At 41.2% G+C, this 19217-nt stretch overlaps 1 protein-coding gene across 5 annotated transcripts in view; it reads left to right on the top strand.

The window, feature by feature from the left end:
- LOC140481329 (putative pre-mRNA-splicing factor ATP-dependent RNA helicase DHX32) overlaps positions 1-8351 on the top strand; it is a 129399-nt gene extending 121048 nt beyond the window's left edge. For all 5 annotated transcript variants that reach the window (XM_072577358.1, XM_072577329.1, XM_072577337.1 and 2 more), the window contains 3 exons: positions 860-1050; positions 2186-2376; positions 5837-8351. In XM_072577358.1, coding sequence (XP_072433459.1) covers positions 860-1050; positions 2186-2376; positions 5837-6032 — 578 coding nt within the window. In that variant the 3' untranslated portion in view covers positions 6033-8351. The remainder of the gene's footprint in view (positions 1-859; positions 1051-2185; positions 2377-5836) is intronic.
- Positions 8352-19217: the final 10866 nt, after the last annotated feature.

The following is a 19217-nucleotide window of genomic DNA, read 5'->3' as shown; positions in this document are numbered from 1 at the left end:
ACAGTCTCCCTGTCAAATTGAAACAGGAAAAGCGCCACGTTCAGATATTATTTAGGTGCCCTTCCAAGGTTTGATTGCAGTTGCACTAATCGGATAGTAAACAGAGAGCATTGTTCTGCATCAAATCTGGAATTGCTTTGTGCTGGTCCTTGAATGTTAAACTAGAAAGTGTACTATTTTCCAGAATTATTATTCTACATGTTTACGCATCATTGTAACCGACCTCTCTGCTATGAGTCTGTCTGGAAAATAGTAAGAAATGTGAACTGTACATAACTTAATGCTTTAGTGCTTCCCACTCTAATATTTTACCTCCCCCAGACAATAACTGATGATGTCTAATTTTGAAGTATAAATAAGCAAATTAATATTTGTCTTAATTGTCAATTGTACATTCCATTGTTTCTTCTGTTTGTTTAATTGTTGAGAAAACTGCAGACACTGACCATGAAGACCTATTAGATGAGCAATACCTATTCCCAGTGATTCATTATCATTATGGTTAACTTCCCGGGGTGTGTTTAGACCTCCTTGCATACACTACCAAAGGTGATGTGCACCAACTAACATGAGGTGAAGAACTAGCTGAACAAGGTAGTATGTACAAGTCAAGCAGCATCTGAGAAAGATGTGTTAACCTTTCAGGTACAACATTTATTGGAGGTCTCTACACCTGAACTTTTAATTACTATTTCCTGTTTTTTTTAACATCTGGCTAAAAGTGGTTATCATCGAAAGTGATCAACAAATATCTATCTCACCTGCCCTTTGCTGTCTATGTTGTGTCCAGAGCTTTTTAACTAACTTATTGGCCAAGAGAGCTGTGATATTGCATTACCCCTGTAAAATCTGCCTGTAGATAATGAAGATGAAACGTGGTGTCTGAAGAATTATCTGAGTTACTCTGCTCTGAAGCTAGCTGACGTCATACGCTATGAGTTGCTGGAAATGATGCAAAGGATTGAATTACCTATATCGCCATCCAACTTCGGAATGGAGGGAAACGTGCTTAACATAAAGAGAACTCTGATCTCCGGCTACTTCCTTAAGGTGGGTGATCATGTTGTGCCATCACAGCTCCTCCTCTAAGACCTGGCTTCAGTTAAAAGATCTTTCATGGACTTCAGCTGTATGGCATGTAAGATTCTGTCAATCTTCTCTTGCAAAGATCAGCTCTACCAGTCATCTGGTGCATCATTGTCAGTATAACATTTGATTATGCTATGGTGACCTTCCTCCACAAGATGTGTGCTACACCAAAGCCCCCAAATGTTTTACCTCATGTTTTAGCCCTTGTTTGCTCACACCAATAGTCTAAGCTCTGCTCCATAGTTGGAAGGCACAGTTACCTGTGTCAAATACTGCATTTCTGATTAAAACCATTTAGTCAGACTGCAGCTGCAGACTAAAGTAAAGGTGCGAAAACTCAATTAAAGTGCATGACAGATATTTTCAACTTTATTTTCAATATTGAAATGTGTGCATATTTCTCTCTGTCCATTAGTTGGTGCTGTTATAATTTAAACTGATTGACCTTTGGTACAAACTGAATTATTCTTTTATAAAGGACCATAAGTGCTGAGATTGTTTAGAAAACTGACCAGTGTCAGCAAGAGAAATCTATTTCTGGCAGACTGTCCCTGAGAGTTGTAACCTAAAGAGCTGCTTTCCCAATTGCTGTTGCCTCTCTGGGTTCAACTGATTGAAGTCAATAACAAATAGACCTGGATTTTATGGTCCTCCACTGAACATGTTCTCATTTGGGGGATGTGGATGGCACCATGGCAATATAAGGGAAGTCGCTTCTCACCCACTCCCCTATCTGGTAACTATAATTCAGGATGGTGGATAAGGTACCCATCTTTTAGTCAGATTGAGGGCCTGAAGTGACCAATTATTGCCCACTTAAGGCCCTAATCTGCCTCCATTGCTGCAATGCACTGAGCATTGGAAGATAAGTCGGATTGTGAAGTGTGTTTGTAAACCAAGACGGTAGAAGACAGAAATGAAAGCAATTTCATCTTTTGGGCAAATGTTCGGTGTGTGTCGCCTCCCTCTGACTAATTGATTTAACTGATTGATTGATTGATTGATTGATTGATTAATTATGGTAAATTTGTTTTGTCCCCTCTACCCTTTCCTCCTTTTACTCCCTTTCCATCTGAAAACCAAACCCTGATTTTAGGTAGCGAGAGATGTGGATGGCTCTGGGAATTACCTGATGCTCAATCATAAGCATGTGGCTCACCTGCATCCTTTATCATGTTACCTCACCAAGAAGCCTCGGCCCCGACCTCCCTCTTGGGTTCTGTATCAGGATTTTACCATTTTCCAAGACAACTGCATCAGCGTTGTCTCAGAGATTCACCCTGAAATGTAAGATTTATATTAAATCATACTCTTCAGAGTTAGTATGTGTGAGGGAATTGGGAAGAGACCGATACCGCAAGCACGTCATGCTCTCACTGAGTTCATATATATCTGGAATCATTATTTTTTTATCAAGATCTGACTTGTATTTTCTTATGAGGAAGAAGGGAAGAAACACACAGATAACACTACACAGCCTGGGAGTGTATTACAGCAACCTGTCGTTGTTAAAGGATTCAGTTAACACTACAAGCTATGAGGATGGATGATATTCTCCAGCTTTAAATTAATTCTTGCTGCCAGTGACTCACTTAAAATGATTGCTTATTTGAGCTGACTGTGTAGAGTTTTCATGATTACTTTCACTTCTCAACTGGCATGTTGAGATCTCCATTTTCAGACTGTTTTGGCAGTTCCAAACAAAATACTCCGTAATTGATCATAGTATTCCCATCTAGTGTGCTGTTTTTGTACATGATTTAGTTTGGATTTCAAGTTGTTAATATTGCTAGAAGTGGGAAGAATCTAATGACAGATCTGTGTTCCTACATCTTAGCACCACACTCTCAACATTGGTACAAACTGTTTCATTTCAGGCAACTTCAGAGGTTTTACCTTGAGCCCCCAGCCCTTTTTTTTTGTATGACACTGACAGAGGTTTTGCAAGTGTAGGTAGGCTACATCATAGGGTTTTCCAGAATTCGCTTGGGGTATCACTTCCTGAAAAAAGGTTAGGGCATTGGTCAGACAGGATCTTCCCCCTTCTGAACCTGTCCTGATGGCTGTTTGCTGTAGCTGTAATTTTGAAGTTGCTTTATCCTTGTAGTTTGTTGTCTGAAAGTGTTTTGTCTCACCTTAAATGTTACTTGCTGATTGCTGTACCCAGTTCTTTCCAGATTATTATTTGATGAAGAATGGTTTCCAGGCGTAGACTGTAATGTTGCTATTTTGTTTTAGTTTGAATCTATAATCACCTGGTCTTGTCTAAGTGTTAAGCTGACAAATAAACATTATATCCAGATATAAATCCAAAGCAGTAGATCAGTGCCTATGATATTGGCGCAATTATTTTTCTCCAATTGTTATAGAATGCAAGATATATTTGTAAAGTACATAGTAATGATGGTTTCTTGAAAGATTAGATTGATTTTTTTTTTAATCATTATGTTCCTGTGTTGGAGAGTTGACATTTTCTAGTTTAGAACCAGCTGGCCAACTCGTTGATAAGATGTGAAGTGGGGCATTTTGGTAGGAAGAACATACTCTTTAGACGCATAGTTTAATTAGGTAGCGGGACCAGAGATCTAGATAGACAAACCTCAAAGTAACAATGTAGGTTGATGCCATTCTTTTGGAGGGAGAAAAAGCAAAATATTGGAATCAATTTCCAAAGGATTAGAATTGGAAAGCTATATAGTAATTTTAAACTTGTCGTACTGTGGAGGTGCTGGTGTTAGACTGGGGTGGACAAAATCAGAAGTCACCTGTCACCAAGTTATAATCTGACAGGTTCATTTGAAATCACAAGCTTTCAGAGTGCTGCTCCTTTGTCAGGAGAAGTGAAACTTGTCACCGACCTTTGGTTAACTCATTCTGAGTCAATAGTTCTGAGCTTGGTTAAGATTAGATTAGATTAGATTACTTTCAGTATGGAAACAGGCCCTTCGGCCCAACAAGTCCACACCGACCCTCTGAAGAGCAACCCACCCAGGCCCATTCCCCTACATTTACCCCCTCACCTAACACTATGGGCAATTTAGCATAGCCAAATCACCTAACATGCACATTTTTGGACTGTGGGAAGAAACCCATGCAGACACGGAGAATGTGCAAACTCCACACAGACAACTGCCCGAGGTGGGAAATGAATCCGGGTCTCTGGTGCTGAGAGGCAGCAGTGCTAAGCACTGTGCCACTGACTCTTCAGGCTATTTAAAAAAAATGCTTTACGGTCGATTAAGTACTTTTATAATACTTCATGTAGGAAACTTCACTGCCAATGTGAACACAGAAAAGGTCATGAGCATAATGGAATTATGCTCACAATCTCCATGATACTGGTTTGAGAGAGAAACATCTTCAAGGAGAAGGTCCCGGCTTAGATTTAAAATTAGTGCGATAGGATCTTTCAACCTCTCAAGGGCAGCATTCAGGATCTCCGCTTAATAGGACTTCCAATATTGCAGCACTCTGTCACCACTTCGGGAGACAGTGAGTCTTCAAATCCTGCAGCAGGTCATGAAGCCCCAACTTGAGTTTGTTTCAGGAGGAGAGTTATCAACTGAGTCACATCTGACATTTCTGATAGTATATAATGATTGAAGAGTAATGATTCCATCCTCACATACCACTTGGTTGTCAAATGGAGTTGTTACTGGTGAAGGATAATGGAGGTATCTTCACTCAAGGTGGATGAAATAGTAAGGGAATCATTCTCCTCAAATCCAGTCACATCTTAACCATCTTCTCCACAAGGCTGCATTTAAAAATTATTCCTCATGCACAATTATTTGAGTAGATTAGAAATATAGGATTTGGTGAAAGGGAACACCATATTTACAACATTCACTCCCAATGACAATGGGTTCCTGATTTTCTGATCCAATTTTAGCACTGCAGTGTAACTGTTTAATCATTAAGTTGTGGACAATTTTTAATGAGAAAGATATTTTGAAAGTTACAGCTGTATTTTTAGTAAAAAGATTTTTCCTTGCTTGGAATTTGAGCATTAGCATGATTTTGTCGAGCATATGATAATTTACTCAGTCAACAGTCTATTAGAATTCAATAGCAAGCATATTCTGTAAGAAACACTTTTGACACATAATTGCTTAAATTTGATTATGCAAAGTACAGCAACAGGATATGTGGCAGTGAAGAGAGCGCAAATAAAAAAACATTTTTCAGGCTGATAGCAGAACTGAGACTTGTGTTGATGGCGTTGGACAAAGGAGGGAGATAGGAGGCTCAGGTGTATCATTAAATGTTTTTCAATTATAGAAGCAAGAAGAGAGTGGCTCAGTGGCTAGCACTGCGGCCTCACAGTGCCAGAGACCCAGGTTTGCTTCCAGCCTCAGGCGATTGTCTGTATGGACTTTGCATGTTCTCCCCGTATCTGTGGGTGCTCTGGTCTCCTCCCACAATCCAAAAGGTGTGCAGGTGAGGTGAATTAGCCATGTTAAATTGTCCATAGTGTAAGGTGCATCAGTCAGGGGTAGATGTCGGGAATTGAGTCTGGGTAGGTTACTCTTCAGAGGGTCAGTGTGGACTTGTTGGGCCGAAGAGATGCACCACATTGTAGGGAATCTAATCTAATCATAATTCAGAACAACATAATTGCAACCTATTTTGAATCAGGAAAAATGATACAGACTTAAACACTGGTTACCAAAGAGTAATTCAATTGAAGCTGTGAATTCTGACATGAGCTGGTTATATTTTTGCATTTTTTTTTTCTTTCCCCAAGGCTGATTGAGTTTGCACCACAATACTACCTTAGCAACCTACCAGTCAGCGAGAGCCGTGACTTACTCATGAAGCTTCGGGAGAAGCTGACTGGCAGAGAAACACAGCCAAACGAAGAGACAGGCAATACCTTAAACGAAGATGAAGATGAAGATGCAGAAGAGATTGAAAGTGAGGAGCTCTGCTTGCTTCAGTGAGGGAAAAGGAAGACAGCAGCACCTGGGGGCAGGTGACCGATGGCTGGTTGTTGAATTTATTTGCAAATGACATGGGAACCTGATCAGCATTTGAATGAAATCACTTCCTTCTCAAGAACAGGCAGAGGAGAAAACTGGAAGAAATTTTTTTCTGTGAATTATAATCTGGAATGCGCTGCCTGAAAGTGTGGTAGAAGCAGATTCAACAGTAACTTGCAAAATAAATTAATTTGTACTTGAAAAGGAAACAAATGTGGGGTATGAGCAGGGAAATGAAACTAGTTAAATAGCTCCTGCAAGGAGCAAAGGCAGTGGGCTAAATGGCTGTCCCCTCTGCTGTATAAAGGTACACTCAATATCTGGGACTCTAGTGACTTCTCTTTATTCATTGTCCTTCAAAATAGAAACTGATGGGTGATGCAGTGAGTTCGTATGTAGTCATTTCCCCTTCTGGAACTCCACTCACATGCAAGTAAAGAAACTCCATGTAATGCACGTAAGGTGAATCGAACTTGGCAATTTCACTGTGAGACTGTAACGCAATTAACAATAATATATTGGGATCGCTTCATGGTGGCTGCTGTGTAGGTGCAAAATACTGTGTCGGAGCAGGTACTAAACTGAGATAGGTACTGAGGTAAATACTTGGGGTAGTGTAGAGGCCACGTTTCTGGACAGCTCACAATGCTGTACTTCACTCTGCTCCAGGGTGAGATGCTAACAATGGGAAACTATTCCACTTCCCAAAACTTTCATCTTGCTGTGAGCACAGAAAGGTAAAATTGCTTTAAAATGAGAAAGGTAGAACAGAGCCAAATGTGAGTTTGTTTTTAAAAAGACTTCAAATATCTCCATAAATTCATTTTAAAAGAGTATATACAAAGATTATTATTTCAAGATTATGGGAATTAAGCAAATTAGGATAGGTGGGTGATGATGTAAAAAAAAAATCAAGTTTGATTTTTCTGAATTGCTCTTTTTCTGTGCGATAATATTCCATTACCCCATTCTGTGTGTGCGTGTATCTGTTTGTTATAATGTTTCAAAACTCATATCAGAAAGGCTGACCCCTAGCATTTTGTACAAGAGTCGCATAAAACTTGGACAAAAATGAAACCGCAATACAGTAGTGTCTATAGTGTGACGCACTATTTGTCTTTTTAAAAACTCAGGCTCCACATTGATCCTATGGTTATGATGAATTATATTACATGATTGGAATATAACTTTTTCCCATGCTGCTTTTATAAAAATTGAATGTTGCCCTCACTGTCGCAGTCGCACTTTTCAAACACTAAGCTCACTGAACTGCTGAGCAAGATGGGACCAGTTGTGGTGCATCCTGACTAATGTTAGGTGGATTGGCCATGCTAAATTGCCCATAGTGTCGTGGGTGTGTAAGTTAGGTGGATTAGCCAGGAGAATATAGGGTTATGGAGATGGGTCTGGGTGGGATAGTGTTTGGAGGTACGGGTGTGGACTGTAGGCTGTGAATGGCCTCCTTTTCCTTAATGTAAGGATTCTGTGATTCTAGGATTCTGTGAATTAATTAGGAGAAAGTGAGGACTGCAGATGTTGGAGATCAGAGATGAAAAATGTGTTGCTGGAAAAGCGCAGCAGGTCAGGCAGCATCCAAGGAGCAGGAGGATCAACGTTTCAGGCATGAGCCCTTCAGGAATGAGCTACATCAATGCCCCCACCTTTTCCTCCACTACATCGATGACTGTATCGGCACTGCCTCGTGCTCCCACGAGGAGGTTGAATAGTTCATCCACTTTACTAACACCTTTCCACCCCGACCTCCAATTTACCTGGACCATCTCAGACTCCTCCCTCCCCTTCCTAGATCTCTCCATTTTTATCTCGGGCGATCGAATCAACGCGGACATTTACTATAAACCGACTGACACCCACAGCTACCTAGACTACACCTCCTCCCACCCTGCCCCCTGTAAAAACGCCATCCCATATTCCCAATCCTTTCGTCTCCACCACATCTGCTCCCAGGAGGACCAGTTCCAATACCGAACAACCCAGATGGCCTCCTTCTTCAAAGACCGCAATTTGCCCCCAGATGTGATCGACGATGCTCTCCACTGCATCTCCTCCACTTCCTGCTCCTCTGCCCTCCAATCGCCACCAGGACAGAACCCCACTGGTCCTCAACTTCTACCCCACCATATACATCGTATCATCCATAGTCATTTCTGCCACCTCCAAACGGACCCCACCACCAGGGATATATTTCCCTCCCTTCCCCTATCAGTGTTCCGAAAAGACCACTCCCTCCGTGAGTCCCTCGTCAGGTCCACCCCCCCCCCCCCCCCCCACCAACCCAACTCCCAGCACCTTCCCCTGCAACCGCAAGAAATGCAAAACTTGCCCCCATACCTCCCCCCTTACTTCCCTCCAAGGTCCCAGGGCATCCTTCCATATCCGCCACAAATTCACCTGCACCTCCACACACATCATTTACTGCATCCACTGCACCCGATGTGGCCTCCTTTATATTGGGGAGACAGGCCGCCTACTTGCAGAAAGTTTCAGAGAACACCTCTGGGACACCCGGACCAACCAACCCAACTCCTCTGACATGCAGGTCCTTGGACTCCTCCATCACCAGACCATAACAACACGACAGCTGGAGGAAGCGCACCTCATCTTCCGCCTAGGAATCCTCCAATCACAAGAGATAAACTCAGATTTCTCCAGTTTCCTCATTTCCCCTCCCCCTACCTTGTCTCAGTCCCAACCCTCGAACTCAGCACCACCTTCCTAACCTGCAATCTTCTTCCTGACCTCTCTGCCCCCACCCCCAATCCGGCCTATCACCCTCACCTTATCACCCTCACCTTAACCTCCTTCCACCTATCGCATTTCCAACGCCCCTCGCCCAAGTCCCTCCTCCCTACCTTTTATCTTAGCGTGCTTGGCACACTTTCCTCATTCCTGAAGAAGGGCTTATGCCCGAAACGTCGATTCTCCTGTTCCTTGGATGCTGCCTGACCTGCTGTGCTTTTCCAGCAACACATTTTCAGCTCTTCTGTGACTTAATTCTCCAGCTTCTGGAAATCATTGCAGGTACAATATTCAGACAGAGCTCAGCTTTGGAACAATGTGAGAATGTCACAATTTCAGCCCACTTGATACTTATTCCACTCTCTGAGCTCAAGGACTTTTGTAACCGATGTGCTTGGAATTGCAGATTTGATTTGATTTATTTATTGTCACATTTTGTTACAAAATGCAGTTAAAATTGTTGTACAGTATCACCACTCCGACGCCATCTTAAAACAGAAAAATAATTCGAAACAGAATATAAAGGCACCGTTTTTTTGCTCGAAGGACAAGAGCATACTACTGGATTGATTGCAAGGCACACTGTCCCTACAGAACTATACATTTTTCTGGAAGTGTATTCTGTGAATATGACTTAAACGGTTGCAGTTTCCCAGCATCTATCTTTCTGTCGAGTTTGTCTTTCACATGATTTTTTTTTTAATTGATTAATTGCGTGTCGGATATGGAATGAAGTTTGGGGTGCATTGATATTTTTGTGTGGGATTTTTTTTTTCCCTGACCCTAAGCCCTCGACTGAAATTTTAAAAACAAAACTGAGAAATCTGGAATCCAACCAGTGGTTGCTAACATGTTTTGTGCATTTCACATTTTTAGATTCATTCACTAAATTGCAAGCGTGATTACGATTTTTTTTTAAACTTCCTCCTTTTGTGTGTTCATCTGTGAAAGTTTGGACGTGAAGTTCCTTTTAATTCTTATCGCAGCTGAATTAGGATTTTTAAATAAACCTGAAATACTCATTACCTTTCAGTTTCAAGTAGGCACTCCCTTAAGATGCAGTAAGTTATTGATAGTCGATTGACGAATCCTCTTTGGATACACGTACTGTCTAGTTATCATATAGAACAGAAAGTGCTGGGTTCTGTGAGCTGTATGGAGATGGCTGCTTTCAGGCAAGTTACGAACTTGCGGCCCAAGTTCTCATGATTAACAAGGAAGTTATTAACTGGAGTTCAGACTCTGGCTATCCTGCAATCTATGTCAGGACAATGGATATTGCCTGCAATATAGATAGTATCAATAAATAAAGAACTGAGCTTCTTGCCTGGCGCTCCATCAGAGGCTGTCCAGGATCAACAGAGGACTGGCTGATTTGCTGCAATGTTGGAAGTCTGTTCATATAGAATCCATACCCAGCAGACAGCGGCAATCTCTTGAGAGAAAAGAGAGAAAACTGGATCACAAGAAACAAAAATCACTTTTTAAAAACTAGCATATTCAACTCTTTAGTAGTAATGATTAGCTCTGTTGTTCTATCTTGGCATGCTTAAATAATTATGATTTTGTTTCATGATTTTAATGAGCTCACTATAGTGAGTTTAACTAGTTTACCTCAATCACAGCACAGGTGTTAGCTTAAAATTGAAAAATCCTGGAATTCCCTCCAGTGCATTGTGGGTCTACTTACAACACAGGGACAGCAGCAGTTCAAGATGACAGCTCACCACCACCTTCTCAAGGGCAACTAGGAATGGGCAATAAATGCTGACCCAGCCATCATTCCAGTCAATTCTTACAAAAGGAGACAGTGAGGATTGCAGATACTGGAGATCAGAGTTAAGTGTGTTGCAGGAAAATCAGCATTTTGGGCCGGAGTCCTTCATCCTGATTTTCCTGCTCCTCGGATGCTACCTGACCTGCTGTGCTTTTCCAGCACCACATTCTGAGCTCTGAATTTTAACAAACTCTGCACAACATTTATAATTGGTATGATTAGGAGCTTAAGAAAATGTGTTCTGAACTTGTAGAATTAGAGTGTTCTAAATTGGATTTAGAAGTATTGTAATTTTTTTTTGAGCTCATTGAATATTTTCGTAATGATTTCTTGAAGAAAAAAAGATTTACAATGAACTAACAGGCTGAATGGCTGCGTTAAAACTGGTGGAGTTTCCATTGAATCCCCCCCAGTGTAATACTCCAGAACTTCTGAATCCAGTTTACTGGGAAGTTTTTTTGCCAGATTTAATAAAGTTGCGAATTTGTGTTGAATTTTAGCTTTGTATCAGGGCTGGTGGGTGTGACAAAACCAAAGTTCACTGTTAAACCAGTGGTGTGTAAACACAAGGACTAGAGGGGAACTTCACAACTAGACAACTAAGTGCTGTTTCAAACTACGAAGTGCCAATTCAGGCAGCTTTTCTGATTAACAGAATTTATCATTTTAGAAAGTGACTTGGGGAAGGGAAACTTTAGGGTGCATTTCAAAGCTGGGTTTCACTTTAAAGTTTAGGTTAGAATGCACTTTTTTAAAAATCCTCTGGTCGGGGAAAACTTGCACATTTTTTAGTCAAATCATTCATTTCTTCTGCATGCTGATGTAAATGTCATGATTCTCTTTGCCAAGAATGTTCTTCGTCTTTTAGATGATTCTATAACACTACAAGAGCTGCAGCAATAAATGCATAGACAGATTTATATCGAGCCTTGTTTCTCTGCAATGTCAGCTACTGTGCTTCAGATGCTGCTAGGAATCTTCTCATAAACTAAGGGAGCTCTATGTGTATGGATATTCTTTGTTTGTTAAAACTTTTTTGGTGCTCCCTGCAGGAACCTAATAATTTACAGGGCAATAGCAAATTATTTCAACAATTTGTTAGTGTTTATCAGAGTGGGTTTCAGTCAGCAAGGTTCATTTGTGCTTAAAACTAATACTGTACAATAGCCAGAATAACCTGGAGATTGTATAGAGCTCCAGTTCTTTACCCAATGAAATCTTTGTAATTTATTTGAAAGGATACGGTAATCATTTTGTTTTGTTTGTTTCTTTGTGTCGTTTCAGGTTTTGGGGCTTTATCCTTACCTTTGTAATTTATTTCTATACCAGTGCCAACTGCACAGATTGTAGGCAAGGTGCTGTGCTACAATTGATTTCAGAGCTTGTCGAATAAGTGTTGCTGCTATATTTATTTCTGATGTGCTTTATTTCCCTTTTACTCGAATACTGGTTTTGCAAGCACAAATTTTAGAAACTGTCTGTGTATTGAGCAAGATACTTGCTGTATAATTTAATCGGCTATGAAATTATTGTACTTTCCTGAATGTTGGATAATATTTAAAATTAATGCATTGCCATTGTCAATTTTAATGACTGCAAAGTCTTGCTTTATCGTACTTTGTTTACAGAATGAATATTATGCTGTAATATCATTATAATAAATTTGTTTGTGTCACTGATAGTGGTTCATTAGTGTTTGCTCACTTCCATAAATTGATCCCTATGTGCCCCTTACTGTACTACAGGCTCACACTGATAAATACAGACTTCTGGGATAACATTGGCATTGCTGTATCCCCATGTGAATTAATAAGGGCATTGAGTCTATCCAAAGTTGAAGGAGAATGTATTGCAGCATTTGGAGTTGCCATTAATACAAAAGAAGATGGTGGTTGTTCAAGCCGAGTTCTCATAGCTCTCAATATGAATTACAGGAATTACAGCTCTACAGGAATTACATAGGGACTTGCCTCCTCTATAATTATTGTGCACTGACTAGTCCACATGTACCAACTTTAGGATGACTGGTCTGTTCATTTCCATGTTATCCTCCATTTTTAAACAACACAACATTTAGGACACCACGGTGGCTCAGTGGTTAGCACTGCTGCCTCACATTGCCAGAGACTTGGGTTGCATTCCAGCCTGAGGCAGCTGCCAGTGTGGAGTTTGCACTCTTTCCCCATGTCTGTGCGGGTTTCCTCTGGGTGGTGCAGTTTCCTTCCACAATCCAAAGATATGCAGGTTAGGTGAATTGACATGCTAAAGTGCCCATAATGTTCAGGGATGTGTAGGTTTAGGTGCCTTAGTTAGGGATAAATGTAGAGTAATAGGTTTGGGGAATGGCTCAGGTGGCTTACACTTCAGAGGGTCTTGTTGGGCCGAAGGGCATTTGCACTCAAATACAGTATCTGCACTGTCCCCATCTCATGAAGCTAACTCAAAATATTAAGAGAAATGCCCACATAGTATGCTCCAAACACATTATCTCTTTGGTGTCAAATATGTCCTCCTCTTTCTGTAGTAATTCCCCCAAGGTTTACTTACACATAAAAACAATTTCATTTTCTTGATTTGACTTGCTAAAATTTTTATATCTTCCTCTTTTTTTTTTCTAATTTCCTTGAATATTTCCTCTGGGAGGTTCAGTTTCCTTCCGCAATCCAAAGATATGCAGGTTAGGTGAATTGACATGCTAAAGTCATACTGTTCTTCTTTCTGGTGTACTGAGCTGTTGGCATTTAACAAGCTTTTTTCCAATTTATCCTAATCTACAACATCCAGCACGTTTGAGGTTTGCAAATCCTCATAATCTTTGTGGTATAAATAGTGTAAATTAATGTTTTGGAAATAGCAATTGTCTCCAGTCAGATATCCTGCCTGGGAAGTGTATTGTCATTGCTTTATCTCCATAGGGTCAGTGGGAATTTTCTACTGGTGGAGAGCCACTAATGTCACTAGACTATCAATCAAGATTCCCAGGCTAATGCTCGGTGTTTGATGCCCACCATGGTGGATGGTGAAATTTGACCGATGGAAATGTGGATTTCTAAAGAAGCTTCTATCAGTGCCCGTGTAATCACAGTTGATAACCACATATGCTTTTTATGATAATGTCCTTCAGGCAAGCAAGTCTGTTGTCTTTAACTAGATGTGATTCCAGGTCCAGAGCAAGGTGATTTGACTCTTAATGCTCTGGGCATCTTAGGGATGGACAATGAATGTTGTCCCAGCCAGCAAGGTCAAATCCCATGTATGCGTTACAACAAACAAAAAATGGTGATGTAATTACTTCAATGACAATTTGCAGCATTTTCAGAAATGAGGTGTATCGATAGAGTTAATGATAGATGTCTTTTCTCTAGGATGGTGGGGTGGGATTTAAAGACTAGGTGGAATGTTTCCAAGATGAGAGGTGAGAGATTTTCTTTACACGGACAGTGATTCACATGTAAAATGAACTTCAGGAGGAAATTAGATTAATTACAGTGTGGAAACAGGCCCTTTGGCCCAACAAGTCCACACCGATCCACAACCCACCCAGACGCCTACATTTACCCCTTCACAGGCAATTTAGCATAGCCAATTCACCTAACCTGCACATTTTTGGATTGTGGGAGGAAACCGGAGCAAACTCACGCAGACACAGGGAGAATGTGCAAACTCCACAGAGTCGCCTGAGGGGGGAATTGAACCCGCGTCTCAGGCACTGTGAAGCAGCAGTGCTAACCACCGTGCCACCCACAAATGGTGGAAACAGGTTCAGTTCCAATGTTTAGAAGCTATTTGGATCAGTCCGTGAGTTGGAAAGATTCAGAGGGATATGGGCCAGGAACAGGTAAATGGAGCTAGTTTAGTTTGGGATTGTGGTTGGCATGGACCAATTGGAGTAAAGGGTTTGTTTTCATGCTGTATGATTCTTTGACTAAGTCCCAATACATTGCAGTACAAATAGGAATAGACAATAAATGTGGTCATAACAGAATTACATACATTACTAAAGCTAAATAAACTTCTTAAAAGTGGATAAAAGACATATATTCAGACTCCGACTGATACAAATGTTTAAGCTCTTGGCTTGATAGCTATGAAGGCAAGCTCCCTAATGGTTTTGGGCGAGTCAGTCAGAATGATTTTGTCAATTCAAGAATATGAACACACTGTTTTCCCCATGTCAGCATGTTGCCTTTGAGGACCTAACTATTGCAAATTCTGTATAGTTAATTGTATCTCAGCTTAACTCAAACTACTTAGTACATTTAAAATAATAATTGAGTCACATTTTTAAAATAGAGCCCCACCATCTCCCTGTCATCCATTAAATAGACTTATTGAGAAGTCGTGATCTTAGTGGCTATGTCACTGGGCCATAATCCAGAAACTCGGGCTAAGGCCCAGGAAACATGGGTACACCTACCACCTACCACCTACTACCTTGGCTGACGGTGAAGTCCGAATTCAAGAAAAATAGTCATTCAATCTGTCCATCGTGCCAGACTATTCATTTCTTCAATGCCATCCTTAAGGAAGCGAAATACTGCAGATGCTGGGAAAGCTGAAACAAGTGCTGGAGAAACAGTCAATCCATGTAATATTTTGTAAATTTCACTTTGCAAATAGAACTAGTCTGGCTCAAGATTGGGATACAGACATACTCTGACCTAGCACCACATTCAAGCATTCACTTCCTCTTTTATTCTGAGATTATTTACTAACTCTGCCCCATTACATGTTGCAAACCAAAAGTGGCTCAATCCCTGACTGGATCCAAAACATATCATTCTGGGAAACAATCCCAAGTATATTCCATAATTCCACCCTCGGGCAACTGTCTGTGAGGAGTTTGCACATTCTCCCCGTGTCTGTGTGGGTTTCCTCCCACAGTCCAATGATATGCAGGTTAGGTGGATTGGCCATGCTAAATTGCCCGTAGTGTCAAGGGTGTACAGGCTTTGTGGGTGAGTCCCAGGATGCTGGGAGGGTTGGTGTGTGGACTCAATGGGCCAAATGGCCTGCTTCCACACTACAGGGATTCTATGATTACTGACTGAAATAGCTGACCATGCATCAGAGATTGTGCTGTCTGATCCTAAACTCTCCCACAAGGGGAAACAATCTCTCAGAACGTATCCTATCATGGAATCTGATATGTTTCAGTCTCAGTTTAAATATTTCTCCTGCTAAAGCGCATGACCCCACATTTTCCCACATTATATCCAACCTTCCAAATTTTCTCAATCTACTGGAAGATTAAAAACACCCATCATTAATGTACCTTCTAATTTACTCTCTGCCCTACAGTACAGTCACTGTTAAGGGGGTTTATAAGCTACTCACATCAGTATCTTCCTCCCTTTATTAATTCTTGCCTCCTTATATAGATTTTACATCTTCTGCCCCAAGATCATTTCTTACTTACTCTGCCTCATAGGAACAATGCTACCCCCGCCTTTTTCCTTTCTGCCTCTGTTTGTGAAAAAAATCACTTACCTCTGAATATTTAGTAGCTTTGATCTCCTTGTCTCTGTAATGACTGTAAGATCATATTTTGGTTCTGTCTTCACAAATATGGCCACAGATAATTTTCAAAAAAATGTTAAGGAACACAAGAGGGAGTATAAGTAAAACAATGTTAAACATCACAGAACATCAGGTTATAGTTCAACAGGTTCATTTGGAAGCACTAGCTTTCGGAGCGCTGCTCCTTCATCAGGTGGTTGTGGAGTATACGTCCATAAGGCACAGAGTTTATAGCAAAAGATTACAGTGTCATGCAACTGAAATGATATATTGAACAAACATCTCAGCTCAGACAATGCATTAAAGATTAGAGGTCAGAGCATGTCTGCATCTCAATCTTGAGCCATTCGGCCCATCAGCCATGATTGAATGGCGGAGTGGACTCGATGGGCCGAACGGCCTTACTTCCTCTCCTATGTCTTATGGTCTTATGGTCTTATTTGCAAAGTGAAATTTACAAAATGTTACATGGATTGACTATCAGCAAATTGTGTATTTTTGAGCAAAATAGAATGTATCTGCAAATACAATTCTACAAATGCAAATTCACCCCATTGACTTATGTGTGTGCGTATGTATGAAAGAGAGAGAGAGAGAGAATAGGTACATTTGTCTGTGTGTGTGTGTGTGTGTATATGAGCACACATGAGAGAGTGTGTTTGCATGTGTGAATGCTTGGTAAAGTGTGTGTGGATGTAATGGAGTATAAGCCTGTGAGAGGTGTGTGTGTATGAGAGAGGGTCTGCGTGAGTGTGAGAGTATGTAAGAGTATGACACATCCTCCAAGGTGGACTTGGATAGGCAAGAGCATAGACTGATAGCCAAGTTCGGTACCCATGAGGATGACCTCAACCGGGGCCTTGGTTCATGTCACATTACAGGTGACCCCACTACGCTATACACTCTCTCTCACCCTCACACACACTCTTCCATACAAACTCATGCAGACCCTCTCTCATACACAAGCTGTCTCTCATACACAGACACATATACACTCACGCACACATCCTCTCACAGGCTTATACTCCATCCCATTCCACACACACTCTTTACCAAACTTGCACACATACAAACACACACTCTTTCACATGCACTCACATTCACACGCGCACACTAATATGCACACACTCTCTCTCTCATGCATCTATACACAATATAAGTCAATGTGTTTAATTTGCATTTGCAGAATTATATTTGCAGATACATTCTATTTTGCTCAAAAAGCACACAATCTGCAGGCAGTTAATGCAGGCAGTCAGCCATGTAATATTTTATAAATTCCTATTATGAAATAGAACCAGTCTGACTCAAGATTGGGATACAGACAGACTCTAACCTCACACCTTGAATGCATTACCTGAGCTGAAATGTCACCTTTTTCATAAAACCTTAAGTTATCTCAAGAATGTGACTTAAAAGAAGTTCTGGGATTTACATATTAATGAACTGAAACCTGCAACCCATTCTAAAAGATGAAAGATTTAACAACAACTTAGGTTTGTTCAATATAGCATTTCAGTTGCATGACGCTGTGATCTTTTGCTATACGTTCTGTGTCTTATGATCCTGCTCCACAGCTACCTGATGAAGGAGCAGCAGTCCGAAACTGAGTGCTTCCAAATATACCTGTTGGACTATAACCAGGTGCTGTGTGATTTTGACCCCAGTCCAACACCAACTCATCCGCATCAGAATAAAGCAATAGTCCGATAGAAATGAATGGTGTTGAAGGCTGACCAAAGTCCCCAGAGTCTGAACAAAATGACATTCCAGTGTAATAAAGGAAGTGGGCTTGGGAAAACTGGATATGTTGGTTATCACCTTCCAAAATTCTATCGAAATCATGTCTCACAAACTTGATTGAGTTTTTTGAAGAAGTAACAAAGAGGCTTGAGAGGGCAGAGTGGTGGACATGATCTATATGGACTTCAGTAAGGCATTTGACAAGGTTCCCCATGGGAGATTGGTTAGGAAGGTTAGATCTCATGCAATACAGGGAGAACTAGCCATTTAGATACAGAACTGGCTCAAAGGTAGAAGACAGAGGGTGGTGGTGGAGGGTTGTTTTTCAGACTGGAGGCCTCGAGCCAGTGGAGTGCCACAAGGATCGGTGCTGGGTCCTCTACTTTTCATCGTTCATATAAATGATTTGGATGTGAGCATAAGAGATATAGTTAGTAAGTATGCAGATGACACCAAAATTGGAGGTGAGGGGACAGCGTAGAAGGTTACCTCAGATTACAGCGGGATCTTGAGCAGATGGGCCAATGGTCTGAGAAGTGGCAGATGGAGTTTAATTCAGATAAATGCAAGGTGCTGCATTTTGGGAAAGCAAATCTTAGCGGAACCTATACACTTAATGGAGTGTTGCTGAACAAAGAGACCTTGGAGTGCAAGTTCATAGCTCCTTGAAAGTAGAGTCGCAGGTAGATAGGATAGTGAAGGAAGCATTTGCTATGCTTTCCTTTACAGGTCAGTGCATTCAGTATTGGAGTTGGGAGGTCATGTTGCGGCTGTGCAGGACATTGGCTAGGCCACTTTTGGAATATTGCATGCAATTCTGGTCTCACTCCTATTGGAAAGATGTTGTGAAACTTGAAAGGGTTCAGAAAAGATTTACAAGTATGTTGCCATGGGTGAAGGATTTGAGCTATAGGGAGAGGCTGAACAGGCTGGGGCTGTTTTCCCTGGAGTGTTGGAGGCTGAGGGGTGGTCTTATAGAGGTTTATAAAATCATGAAGGGCATGGATAGGGTAAATAGACAAAGTCTTCTCCCTGGGGTGGGGAAGTCTAAGACTAGAGGGCATAGGTTTAGGGTGAGAGGGGAAAGATATAAAAGAGACCTAAGGCGCAACTTTTTCACACAGAGGATGGTACGTGTATGGAATGAGCTGCCAGAGGAAGTGGTGGAGACTGGTACAATTGCAACATTTAAGAGGCATTTGGATGGGTATATGAATAGGAAGGGTTTGGAGGGATATATGCCGGGTGCTGGCAGGTGGGACTAGATTGGGTTGGGATATCTGGTCGGCATGGACGGGTTGGACTGGGGTGTCTGTTTCTGTGCTGTACATCTCCATGACTCTTGA

The sequence above is a fragment of the Chiloscyllium punctatum genome, chromosome 1 (genome assembly GCF_047496795.1).
Source record: "Chiloscyllium punctatum isolate Juve2018m chromosome 1, sChiPun1.3, whole genome shotgun sequence".
Taxonomy (NCBI): Eukaryota; Metazoa; Chordata; class Chondrichthyes; order Orectolobiformes; family Hemiscylliidae; genus Chiloscyllium; species Chiloscyllium punctatum.
The sequence above is the reverse complement of the archived record's forward strand: the minus strand, read 5'-3'. Positions and strand labels throughout refer to the sequence as shown.